The sequence below is a fragment of the Protomyctophum parallelum genome (genome assembly GCF_964188405.1).
Source record: "Protomyctophum parallelum genome assembly, chromosome: 22".
In the NCBI taxonomy this organism is placed as follows: Eukaryota; Metazoa; Chordata; class Actinopteri; order Myctophiformes; family Myctophidae; genus Protomyctophum; species Protomyctophum parallelum.
The window spans coordinates 17,581,993-17,608,987 of record NC_139714.1 but is presented as its reverse complement, the minus strand read 5'-3'; the positions used below and the strand labels follow the sequence as shown (position 1 = coordinate 17,608,987).

The 26,995-nt window shown below is 44.6% G+C and overlaps 1 protein-coding gene across 1 annotated transcript in view; it reads left to right on the top strand.

The window, feature by feature from the left end:
• Nucleotides 1–592: 592 nt before the first annotated feature.
• mkln1 (muskelin 1, intracellular mediator containing kelch motifs) overlaps nucleotides 593–26,995 on the top strand; it is a gene marked incomplete at its 3' end in the record, with an annotated part of 31,364 nt that continues 4,961 nt past the window's right edge. The window contains exons 1-12 of the mRNA XM_083794567.1: nucleotides 593–682; nucleotides 2,280–2,349; nucleotides 7,722–7,864; nucleotides 8,369–8,457; nucleotides 8,767–8,876; nucleotides 9,077–9,269; nucleotides 10,495–10,620; nucleotides 10,927–10,992; nucleotides 12,431–12,543; nucleotides 13,874–14,086; nucleotides 16,657–16,878; nucleotides 18,615–18,744. Of these exons, the coding sequence (XP_083650693.1) occupies nucleotides 603–682; nucleotides 2,280–2,349; nucleotides 7,722–7,864; nucleotides 8,369–8,457; nucleotides 8,767–8,876; nucleotides 9,077–9,269; nucleotides 10,495–10,620; nucleotides 10,927–10,992; nucleotides 12,431–12,543; nucleotides 13,874–14,086; nucleotides 16,657–16,878; nucleotides 18,615–18,744 (1,555 nt within the window). The 5' untranslated portion in view covers nucleotides 593–602. The remainder of the gene's footprint in view (nucleotides 683–2,279; nucleotides 2,350–7,721; nucleotides 7,865–8,368; nucleotides 8,458–8,766; nucleotides 8,877–9,076; nucleotides 9,270–10,494; nucleotides 10,621–10,926; nucleotides 10,993–12,430; nucleotides 12,544–13,873; nucleotides 14,087–16,656; nucleotides 16,879–18,614; nucleotides 18,745–26,995) is intronic.

Genomic DNA, 26,995 nt, shown 5'->3' with positions numbered 1-26,995 from the left:
ACAGACAGACAGAGGGAGGGAGGGGGGACAGACAGTCAGACAGACAGACAGAGGGAGGGGGTCGTGATTGTCAGATACTGTACAGTAACCGGAAAACGAGCTCCTGTTTACTGGAATCGTGCCAGTGTGGTGCCATCACCCATCATTACTCACCACATGATTCATCATTCTTCTGAGACCGAGGTCACCTGATGATGATTTTTCAAAAGGGCACACACACACACACACACACACGCACACGCACACGCACACGCACACGCACACGCACACGCACACGCACACACACACACAGTAAAATCAGCTGTTTGTGTTAATGTCTCCATTCCAAACAAACGTACATTTGGCACACACAACATTGAGATGATTTTAAGTTTGGAACGAAACATTTTAAAATGTTTTTTTTTTACCACCAGACTTAGAGAGAGGTAAAGAAACCCCATGCATACACCGTCTCTTTAAGATGTGTCGTCACGGCCCCAGCTCAGCCGTCACGGCCCCAGCTCAGCCGTCTCGGGTTGCGCCGCCGCTGCTGCTGCCCTGCCAGTGCTAGTAGTAGCTTAGCCACCGTTAGCATTTCTGCTTGTTATATTTTGTGCAACAAGATGGCTGTCGTTCCTGAGAACAGAGTCCTCTCCTTCAGCGTTTTTAAATGGAGCTCGTATTCCTCCACGTATTTACCGGAGTGAGTAAAAATGCACACAACTGAACAGACGGCCAGATGCTATGCATTGGGTGTTTGGTGGTGGCGTGGTGTTCTTTTGTCGCCCCCGGGCCTGTGGTGCATGTTCCCCGGCTGGCCTAGTGCTCTGGGCCTGCCTGGGCTCGGGTGGTTGAGATCCACACAAAGCTAGCTTCGCTTGTTGTTGAAGCTAGCTTCTCAGAGAGAGAGGGGCGTTTGGTTTACTTAGCTCTGCGGCCCGCTGTTGTTGTTGTTAACACCTTTTGGTGTTAGCATTATGTTGTGCTTTAGCTATTGAAAAATAGCAGATCTACAAGCTCATAGCGCGCCACTCGCTTGTAGGTCTGCTATTTTTGGAAAAATCGATAACGACTGACATAGAAACATAGCTTTTTCAGAAAACTGTCAGGATGTATAGAAGACATTTTTAGAATCTGATCTCGGGTCAGAATGGGTTAACATATTTACATTCGGGGTTTAGTTGTTGCGTGGGTGTGTGGGAGCCCAGCATTCGCAGCGATTGGTGTTAATAACGTGTTTTGGGTCAATAACTTAACATCTGAATGCGCGAAATTATAAATACTGTGTCTGGTTGGTATTCTGGTAGTTCCACTGGTGGCAAGTGAACTGCACTTGGCCTAGAGATGCGCTCCGCCCGCCCACAGTGACAACACGGTGTCGGCACTAAACGAGCGCACGTGAAGTGACTGCTCTACGTTAGCAGATGCGGCTAAAAAGCAGGTTGTCAATGTTTACTATTAGGCTCACTGGTCACTAGTCTATGGTCACTAGTATACAGCTAGCTATCAGCCACCAAACCACCCATCATCACCAACCAGGACACAACCATTTCTGTACATAAAGGGTTCCCAAGTTATATACAATCACATCGCAAATATACGTCATCATCCATTATAGCCACGATATTATAGAACATTTATTTGCCTGTTGCTGTTTCGTTGCACTTGTTGTTGTCTCAAAGCTACAACTTATAGGTTCGCCCTCAGACTGTGTGTTTTGTGTAGTATAAGTATATAGCCTACGGCTATACTATTACTAATTATAGCCCCTTTCGGGACCCTATTAAATACAGAAAAAGGTAAACAAATTGAGTCCCGAAATGGAAAGGGGCTACCTACTGTATGGCTACCACTCTATCACATGTTTAACAGCTGGACACTGGACAATATGAGTTCGGTTGTCAGTAATAATAGCACAACTGAATCTCATACTGGTTAGAAACCATATTGTTTTAATGGTTTCCATCACAGTTTTAAGTTATCACACACTGGTTATCACACCTGGTTAAATTAATAGGCTGTCACAATTATTACATAATCGCAATTTTTCATAATCGTGTATAGTCATTACATGTGTCCGTACATTTCTTTGTATATGTAAGTTATTTGTCATATCTTCTCTCTTCCCTGTACAAAATTTCGTTTTTATTTTGATGGTCCAATGTTTAATGCCGAAAAGCACAATTATATAATTAATCACATCACAATAATTTGCATGACAAATATATCATCTTGATTCAAGTTCAGTTGATTGTCATGATCGTGCCAAACCCGGTCTATTTTCTCCCCTTCATCTGTAGAAACATCTTGGTTGATAAACCCAACGACCAGTCTTCTAGGTGGTCTTCAGAGAGCAACTACCCCCCACAGGTAAGGCTACAAGAAATACTCTTCAAAAAGTATTCAAATGCAATTAGGGAAAAAAGTTTTGGTCTGATATGATCGGACCTTCATCAGGTTATCATTTACTCAAGGACCCCCCCCCCCCCCCCCAAATATGTATTTGCCCATGGACCCCCATCTCACAATACTTTCTTCCGGGTGACACAGATGCTTTGCCAGTTTGAATGGATAAAATCACTACCAGTGTTGTTTACGTTTTAAATATACATTACCGTATATATGGTATTGTGAGTGTGTATTTGTAGTCTGATAAATTCGTTTTTCAAATACTCTGCCTTAATTCACCAAATCAAGAGAAATTTGCATTTGAATGACATAACAGTAAATGGTGCATTTAGCGCCTTTTCATCCTCTGTGCTTTACATAGATTGTCCATTACATTCACCCATTCATACACCGATGGCGGCCGGAAACCATGCACGGCACCAACCTCCTTATCGGGTAGGGGTTTAGAGTCTTGCTCAAGGACACTTTGACACTAACTCTGGGGGAGCCCGGGTTCGAACTGGGAACCTCATTATGTTCCCATCCTGCTGCTCTCTACCGGCCACTCTACCCCTGATCCACTGCCGACAGTCATTACTGTCACTATAAGGAACTGCAGTGGTATTCCTACTAGAGTTTCCCAACAATTAGGGAGAAAGATGGTTAAAAATAAAATGGCAGGTGCGTGCTGCTGGTCGTGGCCCTCGCCCTTGTTGGTATACTGTAGGTAGGTGTTGGAGGTAGCTCTTCTGTGGACTGGCAAAGGTATTTTTGCCCGGGTAAACTCCAGTGTCTTGTTGTGAGCCATGAATTCCATACCATCCACAACAGCCATGTTTTGGTAGCCATTTTATAGGGGAGGCTGAACAAACAGTCAAAAAGGACAAACCTGGCCCAGGCGGTGGCGTAACCGTCTGGGCACCCGACTGGTGATCCAGTCGCAGTGTGCCGTGGGTTCGACTCCCGAGCCCGACACGGCCTTTACTGCATGTCATCCCCCATCTCTCTCCCGTTTCCTGTCAGCCTACTGTCTGTCCCTTCAAAAAAAACAATAAAAGGCGTAAGCCGCAAAAAAATATCTAAAAAAAAAAGAAAAAAGAAAAGGACAAACCTATAGGCTGGGTGCTGGATCAAAATAAAGTCATAAGGAAGAAATGAAAAAATCGACAGTGATGGTTGATGGGCCACAGGTGTGGTATGTCACACTACTGTATATTCATATACATGTATTGTCTACTCATTCCTTGAAGGTCTGAGAAAGGTGGTCAGTGTGCAGCGATACTCATGGTCAGTGTGCAGTGGTCAGTGTGCAGTGATACTCATGGTCAGTGTGCAGTGGTCAGTGTGCAGTGATACTCATGGTCAGTGCAGTGGTCAGTGTGCAGTGATACTCATGGTCAGTGCAGTGGTCAGTGTGCAGTGATACTCATGGTCAGTGTGCAGTGGTCAGTGTGCAGTGATACTCATTGTCAGTGTGCAGTGGTCAGTGTGCAGTGATACTCATGGTCAGTGTGCAGTGATACTCATGGTCAGTGTGCAGTGGTCAGTGTGCAGTGATACTCATGGTCAGTGCAGTGGTCAGTGTGCAGTGATACTCATGGTCAGTGTGCAGTGGTCAGTGTGCAGCGATACTCATGGTCAGTGTGCAGTGGTCAGTGTGCAGTGATACTCATGGTCAGTGTGCAGTGGTCAGTGTGCAGTGATACTCATGGTCAGTGTGCAGTGATACTCATGGTCAGTGTGCAGTGATACTCATGGTCAGTGTGCAGTGGTCAGTGTGCAGTGATACTCATGGTCAGTGCAGTGGTCAGTGTGCAGTGATACTCATGGTCAGTGTGCAGTGGTCAGTGTGCAGCGATACTCATGGTCAGTGTGCAGTGGTCAGTGTGCAGTGATACTCATGGTCAGTGTGCAGTGGTCAGTGTGCAGTGATACTCATGGTCAGTGTGCAGTGGTCAGTGTGCAGTGATACTCATGGTCAGTGCAGTGGTCAGTGTGCAGTGATACTCATGGTCAGTGCAGTGGTCAGTGTGCAGTGGCACTTCAGCTTGTGCTGACTGGCCAGGCCAGCTACTGCTGTGTCAGGACTCAGGGCCGATGCGCCATATCACCTCCTATAAACAATTTCCTTATTATTAAGATTGATTATCGAATGTCTCGACACACACTGACGGTAATCCTTTTGTGGTTAGGAGCAGAGGAACTTTTATTTATTTATTTTTGCAAGAGGAAATTGAGCTTTTCAGAACATGGGTTAACCACAGCGTACAAATGCAAAGGCAGCGGTGGCCGAACGGTTTGCGGAGCGGTCTTTATATCGGAAGGTCGCTAGTTCATATCCCCGGACCGGCACGTTAAAATTACCACCGCTGAAGTGCCCTTGGACAAGGCATTGAACCCCTACCATGAAATGTTCTATGAGCAGGGCCTGGTAAACAAGTTCTTGAGCTTAGTCCAGTTACCCTGGGTAAACATGGTACCTTTCCTTTCCTTTCATGTTATGTAAGCAGTGTATTATTCCCCTCATGAATGATACAGAACCATTGCCTTTAAAGGGTAAGACCACTTTTTTGGAGGTTTGGGTTGTTTTCTTACCTTATTATGGTCAAACTAGTCCAGTCCAGGAGTTATTTCGCTCCATTGTGCAGTTTTATAGAAAATAACTTTATAAAAATACCAGCCCAATGAGCCCATTGACTTACATTGTAGCGGGGAAACAGCTCTCAAAGTCACTCTTTTAGCACATGAACGAACGCAACAAAAGCTGATTCTGACAGTTTATTATATCAGGAAAACTCATGCGGTTTTATTTTCGTGTTTTAACGTATATTTATAAAGGTACTATTTTGTTTGGAGAGACACTGAAGCTGCAATGCGGTCTTCCGTTTCCGATTTCATTTGTAAACAAGGAAGCACGCTGGCTGCCTGTGTTGTACGCTGAGAGCACCCAATCCATCTGCAGTCGAGCAGTACCCCCGACACAGACACCCACGGCAAGCAGTCATAAGTTTGTAGGCTTACGATACTTTTAGAACGGAGGATGAAGTGCGCTGTTCCAGATTGTTGCAGTTATAGTTGGACCAATCGGATCGTAGTACCGCGTCACGTGAAAACAGAAGTGATTCTGTTGGCGTAAGCATACCTACCAGATCTTCTTTCTACACAAATTAGTCAAAACAAGACAACGTTGACATTTCTTATTAAAAATAGAAACCGCATGAGTTTTCCTGATGTCATAAGCTGTCAGAATCAGCTTTTGTTGCGTTCGTTCATGTGCTAAAAGAGTGACTTTGAGAGCTGTTTCCCCGCTACAATGTAAGTCAATGGGCTCATTGGGCTGGTATTTTTATAATGTTATTTTCTATAAAACTGCACAATGGAGCGAAATAACTCCTGGACTGGACTAGTTTGACCATAATAAGGTAAGAAAACAACCCAAACCTCCAAAAAAGTGGTCTTACCCTTTAATGCATCCGAGTAGTGCAGGGGGTACATTTCCTGACCACCACCACCTACGGCTTCAATTCCTCCACAGTGTCTCCCAACAAATTCAGTTGTTTATGTTGGCGTTTGCCTAGGTCAGGGGTGGGCAACTTTGAAGATGGAGAGGGCCCACTATGTTTCCACACTCACTCCAAAGGGCCGCATTGCATATTACTGTTGTAGCAAAAATAGCCGATCTACAAGCTCAAAGTGCGCCACACTGCAACGCGTTTTGAGCTTGTAGATCTGCTATTATTTGAATTTAAAATCCTGATCTTTTTTTTGTTGCTATTTTTCAATTGGATTACATTAGATAATTGACACTGGGTGAAAAAATGGGTTGCAAAATCATAGGATAATGTTATTTTTTTAAAGAACTGGGAGGGCCAGTGTTTCCTCTGCATGTCAGAGGAGATGTGGTTGTCTAAATGTCTACACCTTCCCCACCTTCCCCCAGGACCTAACAGTGGGTTTGACTTCGACGGGGACTATATTAATGCTGTATTATTATTATTACCATGTATTATCACCTCTTATGCCAGATCCTGACGATGTCAAAAGAATGACATTGATACCAAAGATATGGACACATAAATGATGGTGGGGCAACGCATTGTTGTTAAAGTTTCACCAAAGCATAATATTGATGGTGGCTCCCTCCCTGATGGGTCATGACTGTAAGAATATCCACGGCGGTGGCTCAGCGGTAGAGTGGCTGGATGGTAACCGGCCCGCAAGGTCGCCAGTTCGAACCCTGTGGGCTCCCCCAGAGTTACTGTCGAAGTGTCCTTGAGCAAGACACTGAACCCCTAATTGCTCCCGATGTGCTGGTTGATGCCTTGCATGGTTTCCGCTGCCATCGGTGTATGAATGTGTGTGAATCTCTGTAAAGCGCCTTGGAGACAGGCGCTATATAAATGCACCATTTACCAGTCACTAACTGTTCAGAGATCTGATTAAAATTAAAAGCATGACTCTGTGTTCTGGACTCCAATCTGGCTCCAATCTCCATTCTCTCTTATTCTACATCCGAAAATAGCCGCTCTATTTTTAGATTAGACTATTTTCGGCGTAAGTCTCCCCAGTGATTTCTTCTTAACTGCAGTGGTGTAATGGGTGATTATTCTTTTTCCCTGTGCCACTGCATTTTAATAACGTCACGTGCACACACGAACGCACGTTCGTACATGAGCTCCTGCACACAGAACAGCCGATAGCCTGCCCTGGTATGAGAGTTTTAGACACACAAACACAAAAGTAGTACCGTTAAGTCCGATAATGTAGCCTATAATATGTGTCAACTTGTGACAAATTAATTAGTTTACAAACGACCATAAACAACAGTAACGTCACTCTACCAGCCGTTACCAGCACCATAATACTGTGTTAAACCATGTATTGATATTTATCAAATGGAAAAACAAACCATTTCGACCTGAGATTAAGATTCTACAAATGTCTCCTAAATCATGACAGTTTTCTGAAAAACCTCATGTTTCTATTTTTTGTCAGTGGTTCTCAATATTTCAAGTCAAGGACTTGTTATTGTAATTACATGTAATTGGCCGCCGACCCCCATCTGAAAATGTTGTTCCAGGGACGCCACCCGGAAGCAAAGATTTGAGTTAAAAACCACATTTTCACGATTTTTAAAAAATAGCAGACCTACAAGCTCATAGCACGGCACTCGGTGCCGCGCTATGAGCTTGTAGATTTATTATTTTTCAATGGCTAAAGTATAACATAACACCAAAAGGGGTTCCCGCCCAAAATGGGTTAAACACATTGTGTACTGTACTTGTGAATATATTTATACTACGAGTTATTTCTGCAGTTACTAATAATGGAATATCTGTCTGCTTTCTTCCCAGTACTTAATATTGAAACTAGAACGGCCTGCGATCGTTCAAAGCATCACGTTTGGGAAGTATGAGAAGACCCACGTTTGTAACCTGAAGAAGTTCAAAGTGTTTGGTGGCATGAGTGAGGAAAACATGACAGAACTCCTGTCCAGGTACTGAGATATACTGTAATATATATAATATACTGGAATATATATAATATACTGTAATATATGTAATATATTGTGTTGGTTAACCCATGAGGAGAACATGACAGAACTCCTGTCCAGGTACTGAGATATACTGGAATATATATAATATACTGTAATATATGTAATATATTGTGTTGGTTAACCCATGAGGAGAACATGACAGAACTCCTGTCCAGGTGAGAAGATCCTGTAATATATATAATATACTGTAATATATGTAATATATTGTGTTAGTTAACCCATGAGGAGAACATGACAGGTGAGATACTGTCATATATTGTGTTGGTTGACCCACTTTGACCTAGGAATGATTCTAAAAATGTCTTCTACATCCTGACAGTTTTCTGAAAAAGCTATGTTTCTATGTCAGTCGTTCTTCGATTTAAAAAAAATAGCAGACCTACAAGCTCGTAGCGCGCCACTTCAATAGCTAAAGAATATAATGTCTTTACCTCTTCCTTCCAGTGGCCTTAAGAATGACTACAACAAGGAGACATTCACCTTGAAGCACAAGATTGACGAACAGATGTTTCCCTGCAGATTTGTCAAAATAGGTGAGCTTATTCGAGAGATGACTTTCAGCACACCCAGTTACATTTCATAGCAGGTGCGTATAGGTCCTGGCAGAACAGCAAACGTTTAAAGGAAGGAGGAGAGACCCGCACACCGCCACTTGCTGGTTCAAGAAGTTTATTTAGTTTTAAGAGTCGTAGCAACCTTTCGGCCTTCTTCAGGCATGCCTGAAGAAGGCCGAAAGGCTTTTTGAAATGGCTTTTTGAAATGGTTTAACATGACTAAGCAAACAGTGTAACCAAAATGAAATGCACACAAATAAACAACCATTCTCTGCCCCCCCCCCCCAGTGCCTCTGATGTCCTGGGGTCCTAGTTTTAACTTCAGCATTTGGTACATAGAGTTGCATGGCATCGAAGACCCTGATGTGGTGCAGCCCTGCCTTAACTGGTACAGCAAGGTAAGACCACACACACAGAACGACAAAGAACGACTGACATAGAAACATAGCTTTTCCAGAAAACTGTCATTTTCAAACAGACATTTTTATAATCTGATCTCAGGTCAGGATGGGTTAACAACACAGGACCTAATTGAGTCTGTATTACTCTGCTGTTTCCTTCCCGTTCCCTCCCCGGCTCCTCGCCGTCCCCAACGCAGTACAGAGAACAGGAAGCCATCCGCCTTTGTCTCAAGCACTTCCGGCAGCACAACTACACGGAGGCGTTCGAGTCTCTGCAGAAGAAGACGCGCATCGCCCTGGAGCACCCCATGCTCACACACCTCCACGACCGCCTGGTGCTGAGGGGAGACTTTGACGCCTGCGAGGAGCTCATCGACAAGGCTGTGGGAGGTACTGTTGATGACCCCGGGCTGATGACAGTAAGGGCAGGGCTGCTCCTAGCCCTGGTCCAGGGCTTGCAGCGAGTCTCTCTGTGACGCCCTGTGGAAGTCCCTTCCGCAGCCCTCTGGTGATATTCTCACTCCCGTGCAAGTGTTTACAATTCCCAGCAAATAAACAAAACGACGTAACTACTCACCGACGCAAAGCCTGCTAGACCTTAAGGTAAAAGTCTATTCTCGAAGCTGGGAAGCATCTCAGGTCCCCAGTTTCTCTCTAAAATGCACTTTGTGCCATTTTAATGGCACAAACGCAACGCAATGTACCCTGAATTTACCGGGCACAGTCATTTCTTATACTACGGCATTTCCGGGTTTTGCCTGCACCGATCTGGTTGGATTCATTTTATTTAATGATTAAAATAGTGCATTTTAGAGAAGCTGGGGACCTGAGACGCTTCCCATCTACGAGAATAGACTTTAACCAATGTCTAGCAGGCTTTGTGTCGGTGAGTATAGTTACGTCGTTTTGTTTATTTGCTGGGATTTGAAAATCCTCGCACGGGAGTGAGAATATGACCAGAGGGCTGCGGAAGGGACTTCCACAGGGCGTCAGAGAGAGACTCGCTGTAAGCACTGGACCAGGGCTATACTGCTCCCGACGACGGGAGTCATAATCACGTCATTTCAGTATATGATATTTGTACATCTGATGGAAGTACACATCAGACTGGGACTATAATAGGGCATTCACTTCTAGTCATTTTTACTAGTTGGCTAGTTGCCTAGTTTACTAGTCGACTACTATTATGTCAAAAAAATTTAATACAATATTTTTGGAAATAAATATTTGCATTTAAAACAGTGTACATTGGTGAAAATAACTATAATCTACCTGATCTTGAGGCCTACAAAATCGGGTAAAAAATAAATAAATACACTTTTAAAAACTTTCCTTATCAACTAGTCAACTAGTCGACTAGTGGATTTATTAGTGGACTAGTTGCTTAATGCCCTAGACTATGATACCATTCAGTGCAGCGGTTCAGCACAGGCTGACATAACACAATTATTTACATGTAGTTTACATACACCACTTACTCACATAATATTCAGCATTCGATCATCACATGTGCAGTAGAGTACAGTAGGGAGCTGAATGTTCCAAAGGGCAGGAAAACATAAACATTTGAATATCACTGTACTTGCACTAATGTTTGACCCCCCATCCCCCACAGACGGCTTGTTTAATCAGTACATCAGCCAGCAGGAGTACAAGCCCAGGTGGAGCCAGATCATCCCCAAATGTAACAACAAAGGTACACCTGCCGCGCAACAAGAACCCAGCCAGGACGACATGAACAGTGAGATCATCTTATTCTCAAAGCAGGGAAATCTCTTCCCAACAAACAAAACAAGCACAGATACATAAACAGAAAGTACACTTTGTGGAAGACAACTGCCTCCTTTTTGCTAAAGTGATCTGTCCTCTCCCCCCTACCCTTTATCCTCTGTCCTCTCTCCCCTACCCTTTGCTTTTATCCCGTCATTTCCTCGCTAACTCCATCACATTTATCTGCTCTACACTCTCTCTCTCTCCCTTTGTCTATATCCCCCTCTCGCACACTCACGCCCCGCTGTCTCCTCCCCCCCCCCTCCCCCCTCCCCAGGTGACGGTGATGACAACAGACCGGGCATGAGGGGAGGACATCAGATGGTCATAGACGTCCAAACCGGTGAGTCACTCAGTCAGTCAGCGTGACGACCACCACGACCGACCCACGCACGGTCATCATCCTGCTCATCCTCCGACGCCATCATGAGTCATACAGCGATACAGGCTGCCTAGCATAACAAGAAATGCATCAATGGTTTTATATTCAAATTAAAGTCCCCCTCCTTTTCCAACCGACAAAGAACGCTGACACTGTTTCAAAAGAGCACATTAACCCATTTAGGCCTGACGCCGAAAAAAAATAAAAACTAATGTCTTTTTTTTCTGAAAAAACTCATGTTTCTATATCAGTGGTTCTCAGTATTTCATGTCAAAGGACCCCCAAAAATATATGAAATTGGCTGCTGACCCCCATCTGAAAATGTGTTGTTTCAGGGACCACCTCCCAGAAGCAAAGATTTGAGTTAAAAAACGTTCGCTCTGAAAGAGTACATATTCAAAGCTTTGTATGTTCATGATTTTTCAATAGCTAAATTATAACATAATAATGTTTAAAACACCAAAAGGGTTTCCCGCCCCAAAATGGTTTAATCACTGCCATTGTTTTCGGCACAGACACACAACTATTGTTTTTATAGTATTTATTTGGCTAAGCACTTCAGTGGTGTGTACTTCCCCACTGGCCTCACAAAACACAAAGACCTGCATTGTGTGTGTGCGCGCGTGTGTGTGTGTGTGTGTGTGTGTGTGTGTTGCAGTGTCTGTATATTGTGTGTGAGAAGGCCTTGCCTTGCATTGCATCCTATGCTCTGTGTCTCAGGTCTCACACACTGAGCTCTGTGTTTCGAGTAGCGATCGGGGCTCTAGATGGCTTCAAACGCATTGCAGAGACCCAGAGAACCCAGTAGGTTATATTATATCCCAGGTCCAAACACAGCCACACATGGTTAGAATCTAGTTTTAATATGAGGACTACAGCGCAAGTGGCACAGTCCCATTCTTTTTTTTTTAAACAGTTCAACGACTGTTTGTTTACCGAGTAGACTAGCCCATTTTGGGGCGGGAACCCCTTTTGGTGTTGGCATTATGTTATGCGTTAGCTATTGAAAAATAGCAGATCTACAAGCTCATAGAGCCACAAGCTTGTAGGTCTGCTATTTTTTTTTAAATTGAAGAACGACTGACATATAAACATAGCTTTTTCAGAAAACTGTCAGGATGTAGAAGACATTGTTTTTAATCTGATCTCAGGTCAGAATGGGTTAATATGAGGACTACAGCGCAAGTGGCACACAGTCCCATTCTTTTTTTTAAACAGTGTGTTTGTTTACCGAGTAGAGGGTCTGGTATTCTTGGATCGAAGTGGCACCTGTTGCCGTTCCCACACGTTCGAGATATCGGCGTGCGTGACAAACAACTAACTTTGATGTGTTGCTGATTAAGCGTGAATGCCGTGCCCTCGTTTGACCGGTGGCGTCTTATCTGTGTTGTCCTTACAGAGACCGTGTACCTGTTTGGGGGCTGGGACGGCACCCAGGACCTGGCTGACTTCTGGGCCTACAGCGTGCCGGAGAACCAGTGGACCTGCATCTCTCGAGACACGGAGAAAGAGGTGAGTAAGTCGGGGCAGTGCAGATTATAGTGGTGATTTGCATGTGGTGTAAATGGTACTAAATCTTTTATTTGCTGAGAAACTTCCAGTAACATCCAGCCCTAATAGCGCCAGATGCCTTTTTTTATTGCATTAAGATAATTCCAAACATGTTTTATTAGTTAAAAACCCATTTTGGGCCGGGAACCCCTTTTGGTGTTTTGGTGCTTTAGCTATTGAAAAATAGCAGATCTACAAGCTCATAGCCCGCCGAGCTTGTAGCTCTGCTATTTTTTTTAAATCGACTGACATAGAAACATAGCTTTTTCAGAAAACTGTCAGGATATAGATTAGAACAGGTGTAGGCAACCTTAGCACAGCAGAGGGTGGTCACTGGCACAAGTGTGAGAGAGATGATTTTTATTTTAAATTTAAATGTATATAAAAAGGTTTAAAGTTAAATTAAGTCCACTCAACATCTGTATGCAAATTACATCCTGCACATAATTCTACATTCATTCAAACTCACATTCATTGAACTCTGACTGGAGAGACAGTGGTACAGATAAACATTTTGTCTAAAAATCATACATGCTGATGTGAAAATAAATGTTTCTAAAGAAGAGGAGAAAAAAATTAAGGTTGCTATGTGTGTATGAATAATCAAAATCGGATGGAAATATATAGTTTGGATGTGGTGTCATAACTAAACATAATGTCGATATGGCACGTTGACTACCAAGAAAATAAAGACACGGTACTTCATGTCGAAAAGGTTGCAGACCCTTAAAGGAGAATTCCATGCTAGAAGGCTTTCTTACCTTTCTTTGTAGTTGTTACGTCCCCACCAAAGAGGTCCAGGTGTTATTTTGTGCAAAAACTCCTTATTGGCTATTTCCCCTACCATAAGCCCTCAATGAATTGCATTGAATTTAATAGGAATTGAATGGGGCTATGGGGTGTTGTGCTAATTCTCTTATTTCCATCGCTCAAAATTACAATTTTTTTGTATATATCCTCTCTTCATAATGTAAATAATATCCCAAGCGGCACAGTTTACTACTTTTTTCGATGGAAATAAGAGAATTAGCACAACACCCCATAGCCCCATTCAATTCCCATTCAATTCAATGCAATTCATTGAGCGCTTATGGTAGGGGAAATAGCCAATAAGGAGCTTTTGCACAAAAAAACACCTGGACCTCTTTGGTGGGGACGTAACAACTACAAAGAAAGGTAAGAAAGCATTCTAGCATGGAATTCTCCTTTTTAGAAGACATTTGTAGAATCTGATCTCAGGTCAGAACGGGTTAACAGTCATCTCTCTCTCTCTTGCCCGTTGTCGTCCCAGAGCGGTCCTAGTGCCCGCTCCTGCCACAAGATGTGCATCGACTCCCAGCGGCGGCAGATCTACACGCTGGGCCGCTACCTGGACTCCAGCGTCCGGAACAGCAAGTCCCTGAAGAGCGACTTCTACCGCTACGACATCGACGCCAACACCTGGACCCTGCTCAGCGAGGACACGTCGGCCGACGGCGGGCCCAAGCTGGTGTTCGACCACCAGGTTAGTGACGTCTGTCTGCCTCCATCTCTGGGTGTGTCCTCTTTGTTCTCATTGGGATGTGGATGTTTGGACGTATTAACCCATTTTGGACCTGAGATCAGATTCAAAAAAATGTTTTCTACATGCTGACAGTTTTCTGAAAAAGTTATGTTTCTATGTCAGTCGTTCCTCGATTTTTCAAAAATAGCAGACCTACAAGCTCGTAGCGCGCCACTCGGATCACAGGTAAAGATTTGGCTGTGGATAGTAAAGTATGTACAATACATGATTGATTGAATACTTTATTAACATTTTGCAGAAAAAAAAAGGCGCAAGAAAGTACAGTTCAATACAAGTTCTACTGAGAGGATTTAACCCATTTTGACCTGAGATCAGATTCTCAAAGTGTCTTCTACATCCTGACAGTTTTCTGAAAAAGCTATGTTTCTATGTCAGTCGTTCTTCGATTTTTTTTTTTTAGCAGACCTACAAGCTCGTAGCGCGCCACTCGGTGGCGCGCTATGAGCTTGTAGATCTGCTATTTTTCAATAGCTAAAGCATAACATGATGCTAACACCAAAAGGGGTTCCCGCCCCAAAATGGGTTAAAATCAAGAAAGACTATTTGGGCTTGTTTCCATTTGGGTTCCTTCACATCACCTGCCTCTTCTTCGGCAGGATGCTAGCAGATCTAGAGATCACATTAGTCTGGAAACCTATGTTGCCCCGCTCGCTGAGATGTTGAAATGGGCCCGGTGAATTTCAGAACCAATTGCACACGTCCCCCCCCCCCTCCCCACCCCCCCACACCTGGCTCCCGCGGACAGAACAGGCATAGACAGGAATGATCGCATCAAAGAGAAGCCAATAAGATGTCTGGGCTTCTCTCTCTTGAGTCGTTTAGTAACATTCAGATGGATTCCAAGAAACCAAATGCTAAGGCAGCTCTTCTGATGTTAGAGGCCAAGTTGTGTTACTTTGGCGAGTGCATTGAAGAGCTAACATGTTTCAGCCAACACACATTCAAAGGTGGTATAATGGCTGTAGCACAAATGGGTAAAGAAAAGTAGCCTTGCCGAGCCATGAGGCCCATAGGGGCAGGAGCCTATCTCCTGTTTCTGTAGCCATGAGGCCCATAGGGGCAGGAGCCCATCTCCTGTTTCTGTAGCCATGAGGCCCATAGGGGCAGGAGCCTATCTCCTGTTTCTGTAGCCATGAGGCCCATAGGGGCAGGAGCCTATCTCCTGTTTCTGTAGCCATGAGGCCCATAGGGGCAGGAGCCTATCTCCTGTTTCTGTAGCCATGAGGCCCATAGGGGCAGGAGCCTATCTCCTGTTTCTGTAGCCATGAGGCCCATAGGGGCAGGAGCCTATCTCCTGTTTCTGTAGCCATGAGGCCCATAGGGGCAGGAGCCTATCTCCTGTTTCTGTAGCCATGAGGCCCATAGGGGCAGGAGCCTATCTCCTGTTTCTGTAGCCATGAGGCCCATAGGGGGCAGGAGCCTATCTCCTGTTTATGTAGCGTGAGGCAGCTTGATGTACAAGTACACCCCCTGGACATGATGCTAGTATGTCGCAGGGACTTACCCCCAATCCAACCCTTGAGTGTCAAGCAGGGAGGCACTGGGTCCTATTTTTACAGTCTTGGTATGAACCGGCCCGGGATTGAACCCCCGACCTCCCAGTCTCAGGGCGGACACTCTAACCACAAGGCCACTGAGCTGGTAGCACAAATGTGTCCCACAATGATCCAATGATCCATTTAGGCAGACTAAGTGTACGTCTTTTTAGCATTCCGTGGGTATCACGCTTTGCATAAGGCAGAAGAAGAAGCCCGTATTGAGATCATTCGGAAGAGCACAGTTAATATTCACGCCAAAATACTTAACCCATTCAGGCCTGACGTCGAAATTAAAAAAAAATGTTTTCTAAATCATGACAATTTTCATGACAAGATTTGAGGCACATTTTAACGATCTTTCAAAAATAGCAGACCTACAAGCTCATAGCGCGCCACTCGGTGGCGCGCTATGAGCTTGTAGATCTGCTATTTTTCAATAGCTAAATTATAACATGTTTTAAACGCCAAAAAGGGTTTCCGCCCAAAATGGGTTAAATACTACCAGAGTGTATTTTTATAAAATTATTATTAATTCATCGGATACAAGAAAACAACATTTAGTAAACACACCTGTAGTGGCTTATCTGCACAGTACTGACCTTTTGTTAGCCCTGGTTTTAGATAGTCACAGTTCAGATTAATTGAGCTATTACAGACAGTGAAAAGTGTCTTATTATAACCAATTATAGGTAGTCTTCTGTGGGCATAGTGACTTAGTGGCACATGCTTAGGCATAGTTTTTAAACCACTATGCTCACAACTATCTTGATACCTGACACTAACGACTGACACAGAAACATAGCTTTTTCAGAAAACTGTCAGGATGTAGAAGACATTTTTTTAGAATCTGATCTCAGGTCAGAATGGGTTATTGTAGATAGGCCTCTGGTCCCACAACATCCCGCTGGCCTTTTTGTAACCTCTCTTTTCCTTCCTCTCTCCCTGCCCCCCCCCCCCCCCCCCCCCCCCCAGATGTGCATGGACTCGGAGAAGCACATGATCTACACGTTCGGCGGGCGCATCCTGACGTGCAACGGCAACGTGGAGGACAGCCGGACGTCGGAGCCTCAGTTCAGCGGGCTGTACGCCTTCCGCTGCGCGGCCGGGGCGTGGAGCCTGCTGCGGGAGGACTCGTGCAACGCCGGGCCCGAGGACATCCAGTCCCGCATCGGACACTGCATGCTCTTCCACACCGTGAGTCCTCCTCCTTTTTATGCAGTGTTGTTTCCGTCGAAAAAACTTTCTGACCTGAGATCAGATTCATACGAGGTTTCCACTGGACACACACTGGTCTGATGAACCCATTCTGACCTGAGATCAGATTCAAAAAATGTCAGTCGATTTTTCAAAAATAGCAGACCTACAAGCTCGTATCGCGCAACTCGGTGGCGCGATATGAGCTTGTAGATCTGCTATTTTTAAATAGCTAAAGCATAACATGATGCTGACACCAAAATGGGTTCCCGTTCAGAATGGGTTAAAACTTTCCACTGACGAAAACTACATGAAAACTTTGTAGCTATGATGACTAAAACTAAGACTATACATATACTGACAATTTCGTCAACAAATATAAACCAGACTAAAATCTTAGGAAGGCACTATGAGACAAGAGATCCACTATAAGTCATTTTACAATTAGTTGCATGCTGAAAATAGACGATCTATTTTCACCAAGTGAAAAAAAAACAGTTACGACAGCATTTTGTTCGACTAAATCAAAGGTCCTCAACTAGAAATGCTGAAGGTCCACTAATATTTTTTGAAAAAGACTAAGGTCCGGTCCCATGAGCGCGATGCGGGCCAGTTTTTTCCTCCCCCGTTTTTGCCACCAACTGGGTTTCATTTACGTTATCATCAGAATTCAGTAAAAAACGTGCTGTGCGATGCGGGAAAAAATAATTGTATTGACTGCAGCGATTTACCAAATTAGACGATGCATTTCAGTCTGTGTGAATAAGCAGTGTTTTGGTGCTGAGGTCAAGCTGTGTCGTAAACAAATAAATAAAAGAGAAATTATGTTTAACTGTGTTCAGATTGGCCAAATTCTGTCTATCCCTATTGTACTGCCAATGTTTGGTGAATTTATTTATTTATTGTTCAGTCAATGCCAGAGGCCAGATATCTGTTGTGGTCAGTTAGTAGATTCTATCCACGATATTGATCTTAATAATCAGAGGGAAAAAATCTTACCAATGCAACGTAGTACGCAGAGGACACTCCTTTTTTTAGTTTTGCATCTCAGCCATGAATGAACTGCATGAAATGGACGCCACATTTCCCTCGACTTTCAAGGAGCCAAAAGGAAAATGGGAACAGTGGGGGGAAAATGCCAGCTATTTAGAGTGTTGGCGTGAATGGAACGTCGCGGTGCTAACTCTGTTGGCGTGAACGCCGCGGTGCTAACGCTGCTCTCCTTCGCCCTCCGTTCTTCTCACACCCCCGCCGTCTTCACCCCTCTTTTGTTCACGTCCCGCGTCCTCCTCGCCCTCTTTGTATAAAGCTCTCAATGGTCTCGCACCTTCCTACCTACATGACTGCCTGCCTAAATATGTCCCAAACCGCCCCCTAAGGTCTTCCACTGCTGGCCTGCTCGCTTTGCCTAAACAAAATGGCAACCAAAAAAATACGGGGAAGCAGCTTTTTGCTTCTACGGGCCGTCGGCATGGAACAAGCTCCCACTGTACCTTCGTCAGGCAGCCTCTGTAGACATTTTTAAGACCCACTTCTACAACATTGCTTTTAATTGATCTTTTATTTTTTGTTATTCATGTCCTCACTGTATTGCATTACTGCTTGTTTTTTAATGTCGTTGCCTTGCTTTTCTTTCTTTTTTCTCCATTGCTCTGTAAAGCACTTTGAGCTGCATTTCATGTCATGAAAGGTGCTATACAAATAAAGTTTTATTATTATTATTATTATTATTACAGAGGAACCGCTGTCTCTACGTGTTCGGGGGTCAGAGGTCAAAGACGTACCTGAATGATTTCTTCAGCTACGACGTGGACGGCGACCACGTGGAGATCATCTCTGACGGCACCAAGAAGGACTCGGGCATGGGTAAGACCTGTGACCTGTGACCTGTGACCTTCAGTACCTGTAGAGCAGGGGTGGGCAACTGTAACAATGGAGAGGGCCACTATACTTCCACACTCACCCCAGAGGGCCACATTCATATTACTGTCGTAGCAAAAATGGTTGATCTACAAGCTCAAAACACATTGCAGTGCGGCACGTTTTGAGCTTGTAGATCAGCTATTTTTGCTATTATTTGAATTGAAATCCTTAATTATGTTTAGCTATATTTCAATTGGAATCCTGAAATCCTGAAGTATTTAATTTCAAATGCCTTTAATTATAGTTATCATGTTTAGTTATACATTAGACATTATAGTTATACATTGGACATAAAAAAAGACAATAACATTTTAATACTACTCATTAAGCTACCGGTACTAATTTAGACTGAAGTAATTAAAGCGGGGCAAATCAATAATATATCAGTATTCTGACATTAACCTGAGGGCCACATTAAGTGAAGGTGGCCCCCGGGCCGCCAGTTGCCCACCCCTGCTGTAGAGCTTAAGGGGGAGTTCCATGCTAGAAGGCTTTCTTACCTTTATTTGTTGTTGTTACGTCCCCACCAAAGAGGTCCAGGTGTTATTTTGTGCAAAAGTGCATTATTGGCTATTTCCCCTAATATAAGCCCTCAATGCATTGCATTGAATTTAATGGGGCTATGGGGTGTTGAGCTAATTCTCTTATTTCCATTGCTCAAAAATAATTTTTTTCATAATTTCTTCATAATGTAAATAGTATCCCAAGCGGCACACTTTACTACTTATTTAGATGGAAATAAGCAAATTAGCACAAAAACCCAACCCCCCATTGAGGGCTTATGGTAGGGGAAATAGCCAATAATGCACTTTTGCACGAAACCTCCCCAGAAGCAAAGATTTGAGTTAAAAGCGTTAATAATATATATTCAAAGATTTGCGCCACATTTTCAGGATTTTTCGAGCTTGTAGATCTGATATTTTTCAATAGCTAAAGTATAACATAATGCTTAAAACACAAAGTGGTTCCTGTCCAGAAAGGGTAAATGATGCTACACAAGAAATGCCAAATGCATATAAAGAGCGCATGGTTTAAAAATAGCAATAAAAAATGAGGCAGTAAAATATAACAGCCTATACAGAAACGTCCCCTTGTGTGAGGTTTCGAATAGCAATTAAATGAGGCAGAAATGGCAGTAAGCTTGTCTGATAACCTCCAAAACACAGTGTTTTCTTTGAGTTCCAAGCAGGAACCTCGCTATCACTGAGATTCTTGAGTATTGTAAAGCTGGTCCCACAGATAGGACATGGCGTGCACAGTGCACGTGCTCGCCACAACGTCAGGCGAGGGAGATAGGCCAATTGTCCTCTTGGTTTGCTTTTGTGTATGTCGCTAGGCAACCAAACATAAACAGGAGTTTCTGTCACCGTGGGATCTTTCAATCACACATGTAATTAGTATACAAACAATGGACGGGTCTTCTTCACCGATAACTATTCCAACTCCTTCTGTCTGTCTGGTCTCTCCTGACGTCACTATCACGCAGTCTTCGCTTCGCTTTGTGTTTATTTTTTACGGTGGATATAGTTTCTCTTTCACCTATGATTGATAATGGCCCTTTTAAAGAGCCTCTTGTAGGACAATATGAAAGCTGAATTAAACAGAGTGAAAGAAAACTAAATTGCTGAGATAATTACTGCAAACTATTCTAAATCGTACCCTTTCATGTCATGTTTAAAGTGATGACGGTAAAATGTCCCCAGAGAGGACAATATCGATTTAATCACTAACAGGAATTTTAAATGTAGTCCAGGCCAAATCCATCCCAAGAAATTCACACTCAAGCCCAACACACACCGGCTCCGTACGACGCGGCGCGACGCGTTGCCATGCGGCGCCGCCTGGAAAATAGAACTGGTTCTATCGGCGCGCCAGACGAGGCGCCAGCGCGCGTCGGACGCCGCCGGTGTGCGATAGGTTCATTGAAAATAATGGAGGCGGCTGTTTTGACGCACGGCGGTCGCAGACGGTGTGTGATGGGCTTTATGTGGTATTTTGCTCAAACCTGTATAGCTCTTTTGGCTTGTAGTGTTTTAACACCAGCCTGCACATTATATTTATTCTATAGTTCTTTACAGTTAAGACATCCTGTCAAACAGAGAAGCGAGCACGTGTTGTTGGCCCGCACATTGCCAGGTGGAGCGAAATGCCTTCACGACGGACGACGTACGTCGCGACGTATATTTTTCCGTCGCAACGTATATTCGAGTACGTCCTGGCGTAAATATCAATTCGTCCCGGCAGAACGGACTCGTCGCGGCTATATCTACCCGTTTGCGACGTAATATGTTGGCTATTATTTTCCGTCGCGCCAGAACGGGACTCGTCGCAGCTATATCTACCCGTTGTGGCGTGAGCTGGACTCGTCGCGGCAGAACGTGACTCGTCGCGACTATATCTACCCGTTTGCGACGTGCGCCTCGCCGGTCCGGTCTCCAGGCGAGCCTGCGTCCTTCATATATTTTTTTTTCTGCTCTCGTTGGACTTAACTTTAAAAGTCCAATGGAACACCTCTTTGTAACGGGTCGCTGTAGTATAGTGGTCTAATTCCTCGCCTCTCTATTCTTTTTTGCTGAGGACGCTGGTTCAATTCCCGCTCGCGGCAAACCAAAATTATTATATTTTAGACAGACAGACAGACAGACAGACTGCCTGTCTGCCTGCCTGTCTGTCTGCCTGCCTAATGTATTGTAAATAATGTATTCATTCCATACGGCTATTTTTTTTTAATATAAAAACTTTTGTCTTTCGCGCGATTCGAACCAGCGTCGTCAGCACCAAAACATTGAGAGGCGAGTGATTAAACCGCTGGACTACAGCGGCCATACGTTACAAAGAAGTGTTTCATTGGACTTATAAAGACAATAGCACCCAGCTGCAGTCTCGCAAGGGGAGGGACCGGAAGTGCTTTTATTTCCGGCTTCCACGTGCACAAGCGCACATACACGCACGCGAAATATAATGCGCGTGCACGACACGCACTTGCTGGTGCGCGCTTAAATGCCGGGTGTATATAGTACCATCTGTGCTTAAACATAATTACGTGGTCGGTTTGGAAAAGTTTGAAGTAGTTTGTTGTAGGTAATATTTTAATTGAAAGCTTATTAGTTGGTGGTATAAGTGTGCATATTTGAAGAAATGCAAATCTAACAATAATAAAATGATATGCAATAATAGGCTAGGCCTATATGGTCGATTATAACATAATGATATCAAGGCATTTAAGTAATGTAATAAGTTGCTATAACCCCGTACCCCTGTCCCACACACACCATGTCCAGACCATAGATCACAGACACACGACCATATGCATTTAATTTACTATGAAAACCTGCATTTCCCGTCAGTCAGTCAGTAAGTGTGTCATGTCACGCCTCGTGTCATGCCTCCATATATGGTCACGCCTCATGACACGTCACACCGCCATATATGGCCGTTTCCATATGATATAAGATCCCGACACTGACCTCATCAAACCCTGGATAGCCATACATTGAAAAGACTGGATCATCACCTAGATCTCCATATATGGAGCTGAGGCGGCCAGCAACTCTACATCTGACCTCATAATGTAATAATCAGCTCATAATGTAATTAAAAGACGAGCACATAACTTAATAGATTTTTCTATAATGTAATAATGTGTTACATTAAGAACCTCCACATAGGCGACTCATACTGTAATAAAACTTCATAATGCAATAATGTCTTTATAATGTATGAGCTGATTATTACATATTGCATTATATTTCGCGTGCGTGTATGTGCGCTTGTGCACGTGGAAGCCGGAAATAAAAGCACTTCCGGTCCCTCCCCTTGCGAGACTGCAGCTGGGTGCTATTGTCTTTATAAGTCCAATGAAACACTTCTTTGTAACGTATGGCCGCTGTAGTCCAGCGGTTTAATCACTCGCCTCTCAATGTTTTGGTGCTGACGACGCTGGTTCGAATCGCGCGAAAGACAAAAGTTTTTATATTAAAAAAAAATAGCCGTATGGAATGAATACATTATTTACAATACATTAGGCAGGCAGACAGGCAGGCAGACAGGCAGTCTGTCTGTCTGTCTGTCTGTCTGTCTGTCTGTCTGTCTGTCTGTCTAAAATATAATAATTTTGGTTTGCCGCGAGCGGGAATTGAACCAGCGTCCTCAGCAAAAAAGAATAGAGAGGCGAGGAATTAGACCACTATACTACAGCGACCCGTTACAAAGAGGTGTTCCATTGGACTTTTAAAGTTAAGTCCAACGAGAGCAGAAAAAAAAATATATGAAGGACGCAGGCTCGCCTGGAGACCGGACCGGCGAGGCGCACGTCGCAAACGGGTAGATATAGTCGCGACGAGTCACGTTCTGCCGCAACGAGTCCAGCTCACGCCACAACGGGTAGATATAGCTGCGACGAGTCCCGTTCTGGCGCGACGGAAAATAATAGCCAACATATTACGTCGCAAACGGGTAGATATAGCCGCGACGAGTCCGTTCTGCCGGGACGAATTGATATTTACGCCAGGACGTACTCGAATATACGTTGCGACGGAAAAATATACGTCGCGACGTACGTCGTCCGTCGTGAAGGCATTTCGCTGTCTCTCCATTAAGCTCTGAAAATAATAACAATGCGCTCCATTTAGAGGCCATCAGCGGTCACATGCGTGCGTGCGTGTGTGTGTTTGTGTAGCGGCTTTATCATAGTCTCATGGGTAAATGTGTCCTTTCCCGTCAAGACTGTGACTCCATTGGACAAAATAACCCCCCCCTCAAATAAACAAGCACCCCCCGACTATCTCCAACACACGGAGGACGCTAAATGGCCACTACAGGGTTCCTTGTGTGTAGATGTGGATGATTCTAGAAAGAGAGATGGCATCTGTTCCCGTCCTCTATGAGATAACATCTGTTCCGTCCTCTATGAGGGAGGATGTGACAGAACCAGTACCTGGTTAAAAGCTCTGGCAGAACATCAGTCAGCCACTTCCCGCCCAGCTAGACAGATTGAGTGTGATCCCTGCCACCCTGCCACCCCGGGGCAGATTGGGTGTGATCCCTGCCACCCTGCCACCCCGGGGCAGATTGAGTGTGATCCCTGCCACCCCGGGGCAGATTGAGTGTGATCCCTGCCACCCCGGGGCAGATTGGGTGTGATCCCTGCCACCCGGGGCAGATTGAGTGTGATCCCTGCCACCCCGGGGCAGATTGAGTGTGATCCCTGCCACCCCGGGGCAGATTGAGTGTGATCCCTGCCACCCCGGGGCAGATTGAGTGTGATCCCTGCCACCCCGGGGCAGATTGAGTGTGATCCCTGCCACCCCGGGGCAGATTGAGTGTGATCCCTGCCACCCCGGCAGGGCAAATTTCGCCCCCCCACAGCACAATATAAATAGACGTCCAGCATCCATAGGCCTCGTGCCTCTCTGTATCCTCCCTATAACAGCAGGGCGGGATCGAGGGCGAGGGGGAGGGCAGGGCTGGGCTGGGCTGGGGGGGGGCGAGACGGGCCGACTGCCGAGAGGGGAACCGGAAATATCTGAAGGGACGAGCAAGAATGAAACGGGAGAGAGAGAGAACAAAATGTATTTTGGCAAAGAAGGAAAGCTGCAAGGCTGAACATTTCTCTGTCTCTGTCTCCCTCCCTCTGTCTCGTAATAGTTCTGTAATGTTTCTGGGTGCAGCGGTCGGTCGGGCCAGACATACTGTACGAGCAACAACAACCTCTCCGGTCTCTCCACGCTGTTCATTTCAAACTCCTGCCTTAATGAGCTCTCCTCTGTACAGGGTTACAGGCTGGCTGTCTGTGTGTGTGTCTGCTCTCATCTCATTCCCTTCAAATTAAACTGAAAGAAACATTTGAGCCAGTGCAGCTTGGCAAATGTTTATCCTCCTTAAATATCAGTACAGCATGATACGTTTGCCACACACAGGGCTAGTGACTTGACTTACTTGACTTAGCAGGCTTGGTATACGTTACCCTCACATAATACCCTGAAGAAGGCAGTTGTCTGCCTTTCTCATATCTGCGTCCTAATAAATAATCTGCACTTTTTTGGCTATCGGTGTGTACGGCCGTTCCAGCATGTGTCTCCACAGCTGACTGTGGAGACACATGCTGGAACCTTTTACTTTGAAATGTTTTATAGTTTCGGAGTTATTTAACTTAAACGCCCAATGCATTCTCTATGGCAATAGCACAAACCTTCACGGCCAATTACATATTTTATCTGGGGTCCTTGACATGAAATAATTGAGGACAACAATTTTAAAGCAGTCACGCAACTCATCGTAGGCAGTGGAGCCACCCTTCATTGATTAAAAAGGGAACATTCCGTGACGGAGACTTGACGCTGCCCGGTGGAGCCCCGCCATCGTGGCTGACCGGTGTTTGGGTCAGAACTTGAGGTTGACTTGTTTCTCTCCCGTCCGCCCGTCGGCAAAACAGTGTCTCGCTGTCCAGACGAGTAAACATTACACGATGCGGGCCAGCAGAGTCTGTAATCCACCTCCGTGTCTTCCCCCCCCCCCCCCTCCGTTCCCTCGCCAGTATTTACTCTGCATGAGGAAGTCCAGTCCGTTCCCTCGCCATGTATTTACTCTGCATGAGGAAGTCCAGTCCGTTCCCTTGCATGTATTTACTCTGCAATGAGGAAGTCCAGCACGTGTTTTACATTTATCTGGTGTTGCACTGTTGCCTGCTAATGAGAGAGAGAGAGAGAGAGAGAGAGAGAGAGAGAGAGAGAGAGAGAGAGAGAGAGAGAGAGAGAGAGAGAGAGAGAGAGGAGAGAGAGAGAGAGAGAGAGAGAGAGAGAGAGAGAGAGAGAGAGAGAGAGAGAGAAGAGAGAGAGAGAGAGAGAGAGAGAGAGGAGAGAGAGAGAGAGAGAGAGAGAGAGAGAGAGAGAGAAGAAGAGAGAGAGAGAGAGAGAGAGAGAGAGAGAGAGAGAGAGAGAGAGAGAGAGAGAGAGAGAGAGAGAGAGAGAGAGAGAGAGAGAGAGAGAGAGAGAGAGAGAGAGAGAGAGAGAGAGAGAGAGAGAGAGAGAGAGAGAGAGAGAGAGAGAGAGAGAGAGAGAGAGGAAGAGAGAGAGAGAGAGAGAGAGAGAGAGAGAGAGAGAGAAGAGAGAGAGAGAGAGAGAGAGAGAGAGAGAGAAGGAGAGAGAGAGAGAGAGAGAGAGAGAGAGAGAGAGAGAGAGAAGAGAGATGAGAGAGAGAGAGAGAGAGAGAGAGGCTTTGCACTACTCAGATCACACAGGTGTGATTTTATTTGACAGGGACAATGCTCATTAATCAACATATATAAGCTAATTTATATCCGAGTCCCTGAGCAGGCTTTTAAAAATGGTAGTAAAACTATACATAGAACAATAAAACATTGCACAGGGGACAAAACGACCGCAGAGTGAATAGAGAAATGACACCAGTGATCTGAGAGCTGATAATTACTCATGATTACAGATTGATTTGTTTTTAGCCTCACCTCTTCATGTTGAATCTGAAGGTCAAACAGTTGGAGGTTGGAGGTGTAATGAAATCGTTTAGCTTCAATCGCCTCACGTACTTCATCTGCCCGATTGGTTAACGATTTTAGTGTCTCTTTCATTTCATTTACAGACCCCATTAAAAGGTGCGTCGTTAGTCCCGGACGACCTTTGCCGTGTGACCTTTGCTGTCGCTCTATTCGGTCAAAATCGGCATAATGGTGACGTTACCGCCACCATCAGGACTGAGTGTCTAATACTATAGTCTTGGCCCCTTGAAAATTGAGATATAGTGTGTAGATCACGGATCTTTCTATTGGCATTAAAATGATGAATTAAAAAATGAATAGTGCAGGTAGAAGGCACAATCCACTGTTAATTAGGTAGAAAATGCCCCAAAAATATTAGAAAAATGTGCTTTGTTAAAACACTGAGATGTCGGATATGATACTCCTCTGTATGTTTCACTATGCTAATCTGTCCTAGTGGTCCAGCTAGCTTCTGAATATTACCATATCTGTCATATTTCTGGCCGCTGACCCAAAAACAGCGTTTGGAATGGAATGGATAGCTATGTCTTCTCGTCTCGGACAAGGAATGTGATGTTATCTCTGAATTGACCTCCGTTCTCTAAGCGCTACTGTTGTTTTGTGTGTGTGTGTGTGAGCATTATGTTATACTTTAGCTATTCAAAAATGGCAAAAGATTTGTGCCGCATTCTTACGATTTTT